The sequence below is a fragment of the Mus pahari genome, chromosome 13, assembly GCF_900095145.1.
Source record: "Mus pahari chromosome 13, PAHARI_EIJ_v1.1, whole genome shotgun sequence".
Lineage (NCBI taxonomy): Eukaryota > Metazoa > Chordata > Mammalia > Rodentia > Muridae > Mus > Mus pahari.
This window is the reverse complement of record NC_034602.1, coordinates 38,303,558-38,318,795: the sequence shown is the minus strand read 5'-3', so window position 1 is coordinate 38,318,795 and position 15,238 is coordinate 38,303,558. Positions and strand designations below refer to the sequence as shown.

General features: G+C 35.9%; 1 protein-coding gene across 9 annotated transcripts in view; it reads left to right on the top strand.

The window, feature by feature from the left end:
* The window catches only part of Lcorl (ligand dependent nuclear receptor corepressor like), a 144,971-nt gene that overhangs the window by 91,430 nt on the left and 38,303 nt on the right, over window positions 1-15,238 (top strand). For 7 of the 9 annotated variants that reach the window (XM_021211078.2, XM_029545454.1, XM_029545455.1 and 4 more), the window contains 2 exons: window positions 2,466-2,717; window positions 14,007-14,100. In XM_021211078.2, coding sequence (XP_021066737.1) covers window positions 2,466-2,717; window positions 14,007-14,100 — 346 coding nt within the window. The remainder of the gene's footprint in view (window positions 1-2,465; window positions 2,718-14,006; window positions 14,101-15,238) is intronic. The other 2 variants (XM_029545458.1, XM_029545459.1) reach the window with 1 other exon arrangement.

The window sequence follows — 15,238 nt, the reverse complement described above, 5'->3', positions numbered from 1 at the left end:
ATAAGTTTATATTTCCTAACTTTCCTAGTACATACTTCACTCTGTATTAAATGTGTAAGTCTTCTGTAAACTGGAACTTGAAGTTATTTTAGGCTTTTTTTTTTGGGGGGGGGGGGTTCAAGACGGTTTCTCTGTATAGCCCTGGCTGTCCTGAACTCACTCTGTAGACCAGGCTGGCCTTGAACTCAGAAATCCGCCTGCCTCTGCCTCCCAAGTGCTGGGATTAAAGGCGTGCGCCACCACTGCCCGGCTTTTTTAACCTTTCATTGGTGTTAACCTTCATAGCTCACAGCCTGGTTCTAAAGTCACCACTTTCATCGCTTATTATAACAGCATTCCACTAATATATAACAAAAAACCTACAGTATTTTATTGTAAATTGGTGAATGATACTGATCAATAAGATGCACAGAAATTATCAAGAATGCTTAAGTTTAAAACTACCATCTTATATAAACAGATAATGCGAAGCAAGATTCAGTGTTTAAAAGTGAGGAATTGTTATTGAAGCCATCAATTTATGAAGGTAATAATTAAGAAATGTGTTTGTAACTTCTGTGTCCAATAAAGAAACTATTTAGTTTGCTTTATTAGGAAGCATTTGATAATAGTATAATTTTTTAACCACATAAAAACCTCATTTGAGTTGGTATGTTTAGGTATGAAACACTTCCCATTTTGACCCTGATTTATATTAGGACCATTTAATCTGTGTGTATTTGCTTCTCTTATTCTGTCACCTCTGATAACAGATCACACTTAACCGAGCTGTTTATATATCCAAGATAGTTTAATATTTTAGCTACAATTATATAATTTCTTTACCATTTTATGATAAAGCCCTATTTTGACTTCCCACTGTCTATTATTACTCCTTTAATAAATATGGAGACAGAAAACATAGATGGTATGTGGCTAGCTTATATTTTTAGATAGATAGATAGATAGATAGATAGATAGATAGATAGATAGATAGATAGATCTTCTGGTTCATAGCAGATAGTTTGTAAATAAACAGTGAAAGCAAAGACTAAAATCTGATCTCATAATCCCATGGTGCCTTCTCTCAAATGTTTTTCATAATTGAAAATTATTTGCTTTGAAATAAATAGTATGTGTTATGCAATGTCTCCACCAGACCGAGAGAATATTCCATGGTTAGATAATATGTTGCCTTAAGTTGAACCTTGTTGCAAAAAGTGATAAAAGTAGTATTTTTCCTTTCCTCCCTGTGAATTTTATATTTTCAAATCCTCTTGTGTTATAGTCATGAACCTATCATGATAAATGACTTATCATGCTGGGATGACTTTCCTTTATCTTTTTAACAGATATTCTAACCAATACTGAACCGTGAAACTAGGGAACATTGCCCCCTATTCTCACACAGCTCTGGGCCAGAACAGGCTTGTTCCTATAGTACTGGTCTGTATAAGTAAGTGTCTCTAGAAGTAGGTCTATTTCAAAGAAGTGGGAAGCCTTCCCAAGTGTGATTTTCTGTCCTTTATGGCTTTTCATTCTACCTCTGAAGGCCAAACTTTTTACCTGTGTGTAAAAAGTTTCTGCTAGGCCAAAATATCTGCTGGTACTCAGCTGGCTTATAGATGACCTTGTGATTAACCGATACTTGATACAGTAAAGTTGTTTAATTGATCCCCATCCCCATTTTACAGGTTTCTGCCAGATAGGGAGAAGGGGAGGGGGGAGGGGTGTAAATGTGAATGTAGATGCAGTCCTTTGTAAGAGCTTTCAACAGCTGATCAACATGCTTTGTATGATCAAGATCTTCAATAGCAAATAATACTGCCCTTTTTAGGACACTGTTGGATGACCCTTGCTGTAATTTTTCTTTAATAAATGAAATGCCGTAATTCTTGACAGCTCATATTCTTCAGTGGCTCTGCAAATTTAAGGAAGCAATGTGTCAGGATATTAGCAAATCTTGAATCTTGATGGCTACTATTTGGGTCACTGTACTTGCCTGTTGCTCTCCACAGTGTCCGTTTTCTGTGTAAAAGGAAATAAATCTTTGATGACAATTGAGTGTATCACACAAAACACACTTGATAGAATGAATGTAAGAAAATAATCATTGGTAGAGAATTCTAAAGCTTAGATGTCTTCTTAGTCATTGATATATATTGTATACCTTTGGCTTACATAACAAGGTTTGTAGTCAAATACTAAATGTAGTTTTAATATCTAATAGAACATTTGAATGAACATTTAATCATAGAGGTTAAATCCTTCTCCCGTGCCTAATTCTTTGATCTGTACTTTTGTTTGGGATAGAAAAAAAATGAATTTTTTTAAAAGTTACATTACAGAAGAATAGCTGCTATTTCTGAGTCTAAGAGACTACTGGCCACTGTAAACTGCCACTAGCTTCTAATAATGTCATTTCTCTGTAAAACCCCCAGGTTGTTCATATTTGTCTTTTAATGATACATTTATTTCTTCCCCAGATCTTCCTCAGAACTGTGATCCTAACATTCCCTTAGTTGCTCAGGAATTAATGAAAAAGATGATACGTCAGTTTGCAATTGAGTACATCTCAAAAAGCGGTAAAATTCAAGAAAATAGAAATGGTTCAATTGGAGCAAGTCTCATGTGTAAAAGTATCCAAATGAACCAAGCAGACAACTGCCTTCAGGATGAGCAAGAAGGCCCCTTAGACCTCACTGTGACTCGAACGCAAGAGCAAACTGCTCAGCAAGGTAAGCTGTTTGTTTAACATGTAATAAATACATTTTTGTCCTAACACATTTAAATATGGATACGTTTTATGTTCATAAGGAAAGTTATCTTTCTTACCTTGTTTCATTTCTATGGCATAGACCAGAGAGGAAAATACACAACTTTGTGATGCAGTTTTTAATGATTTATCTTTTACTTTTACTTATGTATGATGGCAGTGCACTTCTGTGCAGGTGCTCAGGAAGGCCAGAAGAGGGGAGTCGAAACCTGAAGCTGGTGTTACAGGAAGGTGTGAGCCTTCTGGGTGCTAGGATGCAAACCCAAGAGCTTTGGAAAAACAGTACATGCCCTCAACTACTAAGTGATCTCTTCAGCCTACTGTAGTATATTTTTAATAGTTTATAGAAGAAAATTTAAATGTATCTCTTTCTTTTTTCAAAATGGAGTATACAGTAAGAATCTCATTAAGCAACCTAAAAAATAAAGTATGTGTATAAAAGAGATGAGAAAGTTGTTTTTCTAGTAGATAGCCAAAAACATTAGTTTAGTATTTGCTCTCCAGTTTCTGAACTGAGATGAGAAAGAAATAGATGTTTCCCATTAGGACTTTTTTCTTTATCTTTTTATAGTAATTTGTTTTATGTGTATGAATGCTTTTCCTACATGCATGTCAGTGTAACACATGTAAGCCATGTGACTTCAGAAGTCAGAATAGGGTGTAGGACCCTCTGGAGCTGGAGTTACAGGTGGTTGTGGGCCACCATGTGGGTGCTGAGACTTAATCCCAGGTCATTTTTAGAGCATCAATTGCTCTTAAGCCTCTAGGCCATCTCTCCGCCACCCCACCTCCCAGTTTTGTTTTTTTATGATATAGCTGGAAAGGGTTAAATTGTGTATGTGATAAGTACACTACACTCCTATCATTTAAAACATACAGAGACACCTAATGTTGAGTTTATTTGTAATATACTGTGTCTTCACAGGAGACCAAAGAAAAAGCCTTTTAAGAATGTGGGAAGGTGCCAAATAAATGGCTTGAGATGAGAGAACAGGTAGTTTTTATTCAGATGGTTTAGGAATCATATCACTTCTTGAAAGAAGCAAAGGGGGCATCTTTCCTGAGTTATCCCATGTTTGATTGGAGATAAGATATAGGTAATAATCCAGTAATATAATATTCACAAAAGATGACGCAGAAGTGGGGAAGATGGTTTTTTTGTTTTGTTTTGACTGTGTCATTGAGATGCTCCTAGAGTGCATTTGTGTTTGGGCTCTAAGGTATGAGCACAGCAGACTGTTTAGAAAACAGTCTCTAGAGACTTGCCGGTTTGGAAAGATGGGAGTAATCCACCTCATTTGAAACCTGATTTTAAACTGTATTAGTTGTGTTTATAAAAAGATTAAATTATTAGGCTATAAGAAAGGTAAAATATAACAGTAATATAAGACTTAAGAACATATATATCGACCCAGCACAGGGGAAGGCCAGGGCCAAGTAGTGGGAGTGGGTGGGTAGGGGAGCAGGGGCGGGGGGGTATAGGGAACTTTTGGGATAGCATTTGAAATGTAAATAAAGAAAATAATAATAAATACATTTTAAAAAAAGAACATATATATCTTACTTTTGACTTTTGGACATTGTAAAGCACAGGGTTTTACATTTTTATTTGCTATCTGTACTATGTATCTCCTCTCCTTTCACAGAAGCAGTGTAGCAATCTAAAGGATAGAACTTGAACCTTGGTGTCTGACAGACTTATGGTTGTAAATAGGAAAAGATGCCAAAAGAAAGGAAAATTGAAACTTACAGATATAAGTTCAAAATCCTAAATAAATTTTATCAAATTGAATACAATAAAATATTGTGCAAGTCCATAATCTCAGCACTTAGAAGGGAAAGGCAGGAAAATTGGAAGTTCAAGGCCAGCCTCTTGGGAAAAAAAAAAGTAAAATAACAAGTAAATACCAAAAAATGAAACCAATAGACTATGTAAGACCTTACAGAGAACATCATTATAACTTTTTGACAGGTGTGAAGTAATATTTCAAAGCAAGTTCATATATCTCAACTGATTAGGAATACTTTTGCACATTTAATGTCCAGTCAGAATTTTACTACTTTGTTGGGTTTACTAAAGTGGAATGATTTTCTGATATTAAAATTGACAAGCTAATCTTTAAAGAGACAAGAATAATAAAATCAAGGTAATGAGAAGCTTGCTTTAAGACCCATGAAGTACTTACAGTGCAGTAATTAAAACTGGGTCCTATTGGTCAGTAAAAGCTCAGAAATTTCCTGGGCATTACTGAAATCCTACTAAATGCAGGTATCAGTAAATCACTGGGGAAGATGTTCTATTCTATAAATATTCCATGGCAATTGCTACATACCTGGAAGGAGGTTGACAATAGATCTCTACCTTACGCTGCTCATAAAAATGTTAAGGAGTCAATATGAAAAGCACATTTGCTGTTTAACACTGGACAGAATAGAGTTTTGACTAATGAAATTTATAGAATATGATTTCTTGGATAAGAGAAAGCAATTTACATCACTTGTAGCCTTGTGAACTTTGCAGGCTAATTAACCATCTATCATTTTGCCCTTTAATTAGAAAACAAATGTTAATAAAACAATAATCCTGCTGAGTAAACTCCAATATGTTAAATTACAGCACTATCCTTGTTACTTTCTGTTGCTCTGTTAAACATGGTAACCAAAAGCAACTTGGGGCAGAAAGAGGGTATATTTGACTTAAACATCCTAATCGTTGATTGAGGGAAATCAGGACAGGAAGTCAAGGAAGAGCAGAGGCAGGAACCATGGTTGCTTGTTTTCTGTGGCACATTCAGTCCTTCTTACACAACCCAGGACCATCTACCCAGAGTGGTACTGCCCATAGTAGTATAAACTCTCCCACATCAATCATTAATCTAGAAAATTCCCCACAGACATTCCCACAAGCCAATCTGATGGAGGAAATTTCTTGGTTAAGATTTCTTTTTTCTGAGGTAACACTAGTTTATATTAATTTAACACCCAAGATTAGCTTTCACAAGTCCACCCTTGTCAGTTTGACACCCTGTTGCTTTTCCTTGCATTACACTTAGTTTCCAAATGCAAACAGTAACCAGGATGTAATTCTGCCAAACATGACATAACTATGCCATGCACTACCACAAGTATTATATATTTTAGAATAGGTAGCAATAGCCTTTGAAGAATACTTAGTCTTTTAGCTTTGTACAACTTAAATATAAGAGTACAGATTTACAGAAACCACTAATACTTGAATCAGTGGTACATTTCATGATAAATAGAGGAAAGAAAACAGATATAGGCTTAATACATGTTTATTTGTACATAAACATGTTCTTAACAAAGTAAAATGGAAAAATTCATACTAGCTATTTCTACAACATGTCATGTTGCCTTAGCCTGGATCATCTTCCTCTACTATACACTCTGTATTTTCTCTGTCCTCAGCAAGCACCTTAGCAACTCTTCCTTCTTTTACTGGAGGGGTGACCCATACCTTCATTCTTGAGGGACTCATCTGTGCTCTTTATCATCCTACCTATACTGTTTCCCAGACTTCAATCATAGGACATGGTAGCATCAAGGGACACCCTAAAGGATCACATACATTGCAGTGTAATCTTCCCTACCTCCATTGTGGAGAAGCAGACCAACTTTCCCCCTGTGGTCTGAATCAGTCACCCCTTTGAACACCTTTTCTTTTCTTTTCTTTTCTTTTCTTTTCTTTTCTTTTCTTTTCTTCCCTCCTTCCTTCCTTTCTCACTGTCCTTCTTCTTTTTAAAGATTTCTTTATGTGTATGTGTGTTTTACCTGTATGAATATATATCTATGTATGTATATGTGCACTTTGAAGAAGCCAGAAGTAAGCATGGAAGTCCCTGAAACTTGAGTTACTGATTCCTTTAAGCCACTATTTGGGGGGATGGGAATCAAACCCAGGTCTTCTAGAAGAACAGCAAGTGCTCTTAAAACACAGGTCATCTCGCTAGTTGCTTTTGCTCCTTTCTTACTAGTCTGTTAACATAAAGGACATCAAAAGCCCCAAATAGCTAGTAAAGAGGCTTATTGTCCAGTTCAGTGGAATGTTTGTAGTGTTTCCTAGTAGAAGTATTTCCTCCTCTGAAGCCAAAACTTCTAGGCCAGTGAAGTCTAGGAACAGGAAGCAAAATTTTTCTAGTGGGTCACTGGGGGTTGAAGAGTAGAAATTCCTGTACCCATTAATCTTAGCTATAGGAGAAACTGTACCATATATTAGATACTGACTCAATGCATATGCTGCCTTCTAGATGATTCTCCAGAGCTCCAGGATATTGCCACCTAGTGCAATCACTAAACAGTGTCTAAAAGGCTGTTCTACCATTTTAGTAAGCTAGTGCTTCAAGATTATAAGGAACATGATATGGCCAGTGGAGTTCACAGTGTTAAGTATACTGTCACACTTTTCTGGCTGGGAAATTAGTTCCTTTGTCAAAAGTGATTCTGTGTAGACTGTGCTAATGGGTAGTAGTTTGGACAGAGAAGCATTATATGCAGGAAGTGAAAATCCATAACCAGAATAAATATCTTCTCCAGTAAGGACAAACATTATGCTCTCCACGAAGGAAGTGGCATGACGTAGCTTACCTACCACTCAGCCACTGGCTGGCCATGCCAAGGAGTGGCACCATATTCGAGGCTCAGTGTTGGTCTCTGCTGTAGGATGATGTGGCACTCAGCAGCAACTAGAGTCAGGCCAGCCCTGTTGACTGGAAGTCCATGTTATTGAGGCTGTGCATGGCCTCCATCTCTCCACCATGGCCACTATATTCATGGGCCCATTGGGCAATAACAAGAATAGCTAAAGAACGGCTGATTGCACAGAATGGGTCATCCTGCCTACTTGGTTATTAAATTCCTCTGTTAAAGGCAATCTTTTGAGGAGCATTTGCTTGAAATAGGAATATCCTCATGTTCTTTGGCCATTTAAAGAGGTCCATCCATGTTCCTTGAATGTCCTCACCAGTTTTCCAGTCATGCTTCTTTCAAGTCCCTTAGCCATGCAGTCAGGTGCAGCAAAAGCACTTTGCATATTTTCCATCATAGAAAAGAATTATAGCTTTTCATATGTTTGATTTTATGGCACTAGGAATATTTTCTGGCAGTCAAATACACATGATTAACAGCTGAAACCATAAAACTTCCCCTACGAGTACTGTAAGAAAAAGTGCAGAGCCAATGACTTACTAATCAGTATATTAGGTGAGGAGGAGAGGAAGGGCTCTATTTGAAGAGATAAAGCATGACTAGAGAGGTGAGATGAAAAGGCCATAGGCATTTTAATGATACTAGCATTCCTTTTTTAAACAATGATTATGAGAATAGTTTTATAATTAGTAATAACTTTAACATTTTGTGGAATTTATTAATAAAATTTTTTCTTTGTTCAGACAGTATTCCTTTTCATTTGTAGTCATTGCCTTTCATGTAATGAGCCATAATTTGTTTTGGTGTATTTAATATTCATGATAGATAATGTGACTTCAAAGACTTTTGAACTCATGTTCATAGTCAAGTATGAACTGAACCTCATGATTTGCATTGTGTAGCAACTAGAAGCCAATGATATTGTGAGGGGCTAACATGGTTTTTCACTTAATATTCAAATTCAACTAAGCATTAATGATTATCTTGACATTTCTGAAGAAAGTCTTGTTTCCCCTTTAAAAAGGGAATTGGTTAAAAGTCACCTTTAGCTCTTTGAAAGAAACTGCTAATACTCTTTCCCAGGTGAACATTAATGATTCAGTGAACAAAGTTCATTGAACTCAGTACTACTCATTAGTCAGTCGGGATCTACTGTGTAGAACGCTACATGCTGATTATACGTGCTGTTTGTTGCCAGAATTGAGTGAGCCAATGCTGGGTTAATTAATGAAAATGATAATCATTGAATTACTACCACTTTTATGCCATTATTTTAAGAAATGAATACTATAGAAAATCTAGTAAGTAGTTTTACTTTACTTAACGATAAAGCTTAAATAGATTCTAACCCTAAGTACCGCTCAAATACTACTGAATTTATGTTTTTAGACTAGGCAAGTTACATGAAAGTGACATAGTATAGAATTGACATAAATAATATGCTGTAAAGTTGTGAAAGACAACTATGTAGGGGATGATGCTGAGAAGTGTGTAGATGTTAACTAGGCTAGTAGAGTAGGGTACCATGGAACAACAGAAACAGCAGCAACAAAATCTGAAAGATGAGAGAACTGTGACCTCAGAAGAGTAGAAGACAATTTTGTGTTACAAAAGTATTCCTTGTCAGTAATTTGGAAGAAAAAAGATGAGATCAGTTTGGAAACAATTTTTAGTTTTTGTCAGAAGACCTGATAAAATGTTTATGTTCAGCATCATCATGGCTTAAATTTTCAAACATCAGTCTACTTTTGGATTTGTCTTTGGTGGTATAATATATACAATTAATTATATGTCCATTTTGAAAACTTATGTTGGCCTGCCTTTACTTTTGAATATTTTCAGTAGTAGTCACAGGCAATTAAATTCTGATTATTAAATGGCAGTCTATAGCTAGTAAATAAAAACAGTGTTGTGTTTATTCTTTGGGCAGTTCTTAAACATACAGAAAAATAACAGTATAATAATCATGTGCTAATCACCTAAAATTAATTAATGTAATATTGACTCATTTGTATTTTTAATTTGTTTTCTTATGAAGAACAAATACATGTCTAGAAAAAGTTAAGATCTCTTTAAATCTTTTAAGTTCTCTGACTAATTTGCTGATACCACCAATTTATGTGCAAAGTAGTTTTCAGTACTTTAAAAATTCGCATAAATTGCATGCTAAATGCATGTTTTAATTATGGATATTTGTAATACCTATTAACATTGAAAATACACATGGATCATTATTCACCACTTTGACTTTTAGGTTTAAGTTAGAACAGGTCCTTATAACTTGAACATAAGATGACATACTTAGTAAGGTGCTTATATCAGCATTGCCTCTAAAACAATAGGTAACTAGAATGGAAAACTAGACATGGGTACCTACTAACAGGTGAATGGAAAGTAAACTACCATGTATTAAAGAGAATACAGGGTTACTTATTTAAGTATATCATCATGAAAGCATAGTGAATACATAGTTCTTATCTACTGAGTTAGTCATTACTACTTTAGATACGTATATTCGTAAAAGAGCAGTAACAGTAGATGGAGCTACCATTTGACAACATACAAATTATCCCTAGGATCCAGAAAATGTTCTGCCTCCATTTCTGATCTTCCCAACCTGTCCTCCTTACCCACTGTTCTTACTACATTTCTCTTTTCCAGTTCAGACAATACTAGGAATGACAGTTTTCTCCAGTCTACAGACTTTATGCTTGAAAAAGAAGTAGTAGCAAAATATTTTAATATAAATGGTGACTGTAAGAAAATGTGATAGTTTCTGTGGATTTCTAAAATGTATCTAAAAGTTTAATGCAAATTAGAATATCTATGCATATACTTATTTACGTGCTTGTGTTTACTATGGAAATGGATATAGCCTGAAACTTTTCAGTGTGATGTGACAAAAAAATATTGGAGAATTTTTTTCATTTTCACTAGATAGACTATAATATGTTACCTTGTCAAATCTGTTTAGAACCAGACTTTTAATATATGTAATACAGTCATCTTAGTTATGGAGAAGGACTAAAAGTTTAAACTTCTACAAAGAAAAAGTTAGGATCTAATAACCTGATATGAGCAGGTCTCTTAAAGGATAGAATAAGACTTAGAAATAGCTCATCCAGTTTGAAAATAGGAATAATTTTACTTTCTCTATGTGATGGTAATTGAAAAACGGAAAGAAAGCTTTATTGCCCCAGCTAGAATGTCACTACTTATTACACTATATCTGAAGACAGATTTTTTTTTTACTTTGAAGAATTAATGAATTTAATTAAACACATCAAAAGTCTAGAAGATTTAAAATTATACAGATGTATTAATTTGTTCTTAAACTATGACTAACAGTGTTAGGGGAAAAGTGTGCCCCCTCTCCTGCTGTTTAAGTTGTATATATTAAAACCTAACTTGAAAAGGGGTCAGGCAATATCTTGAAGAAAATGCTCTGAAAAGTTCTTAAAATGGTAAAACTTCAATTTATACCTAACAGAAATGAGATACTGAAACAGAAAAATCTATTATTTATTCATTAATTTTAATGAATATTAATTTAGTTCTCTTAAAGAATTATTTCTTGAGACTGAAGAGATGGCTCAGCAGCTAAAGCATTTGCTGCTCTTGCAGCAGACCTAGGTTCCATTCTCAGTACCCACATGGCGACTCACAACCATTTGTAACTCCTGTAGCAGGTGTCTGATGCCCTCTTCTAACCTCCATGAGCACAAGGCAGGCATGTGGTGAGCGGACAAACATGTAAGCATAATATCTGTAACTCTAAAATTTGTTTTAAAACATAATTTTTACTCACAGGAAGAAAACCTAAGTCAGTAAGTGCACGATGGCGTGTTGCAAGATGCTGCTGACGTGGGGGAGAGGAGCCTTTGCTTGCAGAGATCTATGCCTTATGAATAGAGCTGTACAGAAAGTAGAGCAGATATAAAGAGTATCCTAGACAGAGGATACTCTTTTGCAGTTCGAGAAATAACTGTATACTGTAGCATTTCTGAGGAACTAAGTACAAGTGGTTAGATGCATGAGAAATACAAGATTTTAGTGAAAACTATGCATAAAATTAGACTGAATGGGTAAACTTGTCAAGGTACTTGGAATAATAATTTTTGTGTAGCAGGAACTTTATCTCTCTCACTTATTCTCCTGATCTAAGTGTTCTAACCTATAACTCAATACTAAGGTTTTCCCAGTTTTTCAGTTTTGCTTATTTAGCAAATTTTTCTGATCACTTCTGCCAGGCACTCTTCTAGACAGAGTGATGTATTCCTGAATAAAATAGATATGCTAGCTGGGTAACCATAGCAACTAGAAGATGGTCTGCTAAATGGGGAATAATGTGTCTAACAGTGCTGTAATGGAAACCTAGAATGATAACAAACCACCAAGTCTAAATTATGCCCAAAGTGACTGAGTGATTCCTAAGATTCAGTGTGATTATGAGGGAGAAGAGTAGGACTCCTCTAAGGATAGAAAAGGACTGAAGTGCGGAACCTTAGAGATGAAAATCAGCATGGAGCTCTCCAGGTAGCTTTCCCTGTTCCACAGGCCTTATGGTCCACTCTACACAGCACTGATGCTTTATAAAGATGAAATCCTGTCAGTCTGCTGGAATTCTCCAGGAACTTCCTACCTCCTGCACTATAATACTTAGCATTGAAGCCATGGCCACGTGGCCCTGTGTGTCTTCTTCCTACATCTCTTTCCTCGGTTTTAGCCTACTTACTCTTTTCTGGCCATCCTAGCCCCTGTTGTTCCTCTAAAACCTCAGGTAATCTCATAAGGCAGTCCTTCTGTACAAACCATTTCATTTAGAGACTTCTCCAATAAATCTGTTTAGGCAGTAATCCTCAAGTTTTTCAAGATCCTATCAAATAACAGCCCTACACCAGTAATGTAAAACTGCCTCCTATGGTAGGTGTCTTAGCTAGGGTTTTATTGCTGTGACAAGAGTCATGACCAAGGCATAACTCTTAGAAAGGAAAACATTTATTTGGGGTTGGATTATAGTTTCAGAGGTTCAGCCCACTACCAACATGGCAAAAAGCATGTCAGCATCCAAGCAGACCTGGTGCTGGAGAAGGAGCTGAGAGTTCTGCATCTTAATCCAAAGACAGCCAGGAAGAGACTCTCTTTTGTAGGTAGTCAGGAAAAGACTCTCTTATGCATTGGGTGGAGCTTGCATTCTAGCAGCCCTGGAAACCAACTCGTACAGTGCCATGCACAAAGCCATACCTATTCCAACAAGGTTATACCTCCTAATAGTGTCACTTCAAGTGGGCCAAGCATATTCAAACTACCATAGCTAGGTGTGTTTGTCCACACATGTAATCTTAGCACTCAGAATGCTAAGGCAGGAGGTCACAAGTTAGAGGTCAGTCTGAGCTAGTCAGTAAGTTCTAACCTAGCCTTTTCTAGGTAGTAAGTCCTTACCTTTAAAAACAGTTAATAATAAAGATAAAGATCATAAAGATAGGTGGGCACATGTGCTTAATCAGTTAACCCTCAGCCTGACCTCCTCTCCCACTTGCTCTGTGTTGTCTTCCTGAGCAGTACGCTCATGGCTGCTGGTAGCACTGTGTGTATTAGATGGCCTTATCTGATACCAAGTGCCATAAGAATGGGCACTTTGCATGAAGTTTTTTGGGGGAGGGGTGCTTGTTTGTTTTCGTGCTGCCATTCTTTCACTTGGATTTGCACATAATAAGCACATACTGCATGATTATTCATTTCTACAAAAGAAGTGATGAATATTGTGTTTTATTCACTCATCTTTATGTCTCCCCAGATACTTAGTTGTTTATGTACATTGATTCTCTTACTGTGAAAGCTAGTACATTTTCTTTAGCCTTGTTAGGTTTGTAGTTTTAAGCAGGTGTTTTGGTTTTCTCCATGATTCCTTTCCAAAGACTTACCTTTTCAGTTTTTGAGCAAACAGAAAGATGTTTATTCCTGGTATTATTTATTGTTGGATTTTTAAGTTAATAGTGCATTCTGTGCTGGCCTTAACCTGTTAACAGTTTCTGAATCATTTAAGTTTTTTAATTGTATAAATCCAATATGATATCTGTGGTAACTACATTTTAATAAAAACAAAGAAAGGTATGTTTATAGCAGTTGTTTTTCCTAGTTCTGTATTGTTGTATGTAGTATCTTTATCTAGTCTTAAATATAACATAGGCACAGATTCACCTGTTGTGTGTTCCAGCAGTTTAAAATAGTAGATGAGTTGGTTCAGTTCTCAGGCATAACACTTGGACTGCTTCAGCTTTCCCAGAATGCCAGCTGTGAGAGAAGCCAGTCCTGAATGAACTGTCAGATTGACTTAACACTGCAAGTGCTGGAAAAGTGACCAAATGGTGATTTGAAACAAATCTTGTATTTGGATTTTCTCTCCCACCTGGCAGTACCAGCTCTCCTGCGCTTTGCCCTAATGCAGTGCCTTCCCAGTCATGTCCTACCATCAGAGCAAATATGTGTTGAATTGTACCATGCATACATCAGCAAAATAGGGCAGGAAATGTAAGGACTAGTGTTCTGTACAAATATAAAGTGTTTTCTCTTGCAATAATTATAGGGGATGGAGTGTTAGATCTCTCTACAAAGAAAACCAGCATAAAGTCTGAAGAGTCATCCATAAGTGATCCTTCTTCTGAAAATGCAGTGGCTGGGTAAGCAATACCTAGGAAATATAATTCAATATTGATATCAATGACCTCTGCAGAGAACACTTAATTCTGTGCTGAGTAGGACTGACATAGCTTTCTCAGAATTTTTGTCACTCATAAGTTTGTCTCTCTCATACCTTCATTTGTCCCTTCTCTTTCTTTTTTTCTTTCTGTTAAAGAAAAGTTATCAGAACAATCACCAAACTTCAATTCATGTTACTAAAATGAACTATCAATTTAATCATGGGATACAAACTAAGAAGCAGGACAAGTGAGAGAACTTGAAATACTCAGGAGGCCATTTTAAGGGAAATATGTAATTTTAATAGTTTTTAAAAATGATGAACCATCTCTAAAACTACTGTAGTTACTAATTCTAAAACTAGCATATAGCTTTACAGCTTTTGTTTTAGTGTGGTGGCAAGCAACTTATCTAGTATCACCACAAAAAATGTCCTTTCAAATTAAATTAACATAATAAATAATTACTAGTGAAATGCTGTTCTGTTGGATTTTTGGATTTTTGTAACTTTTGCATCTTCTCATTAACTGCATAGAAATCCTTTTTTGTCCCATTTAAATCTGAGATGAGTTTATTTCAACTAAGGCTGTAATAGAGCTTGAGTCACAGGTTTAACAGACTTAGAAGATTACGAAGTTGCATTTGAAATATTAGTAACATTCTAAAATGAAATCATTCATATCATCTTTTTTCAGATTTTAAGTTTTTATGTAGAGGACAAATCAGTCTGTGGAATTGAGATGTCTGTGTTTGGAAGTATTCTTGCTGCTACAAATTTCCTTTAAATGGGTTGACTCTTTTATTACTTGTTTAGCGGTAACGTCACATGTCTACTAACAAAAACTCCTTTAGGATTTGGGTATTTTTATAATGGAACTCTAATTGTAAATAAAAATTATAAGTGTTGCTCTGCAAGCAGCTTTCAGAGGAAAAGCAACATCATGAGAATATTTTTACAAATACTCAGTTAGGATTTTATGTTCTTGGAAGGTCTGCCCATTGAGGCCACCGTATCATTGACACATTGTCCTACCAGGACTGTAGCGTTTGCTTTGATAAGGAGTAACTACTACATCTCACAAACCTAAAGTGCAATGAGCAGTGATGTTACCTAAGCAA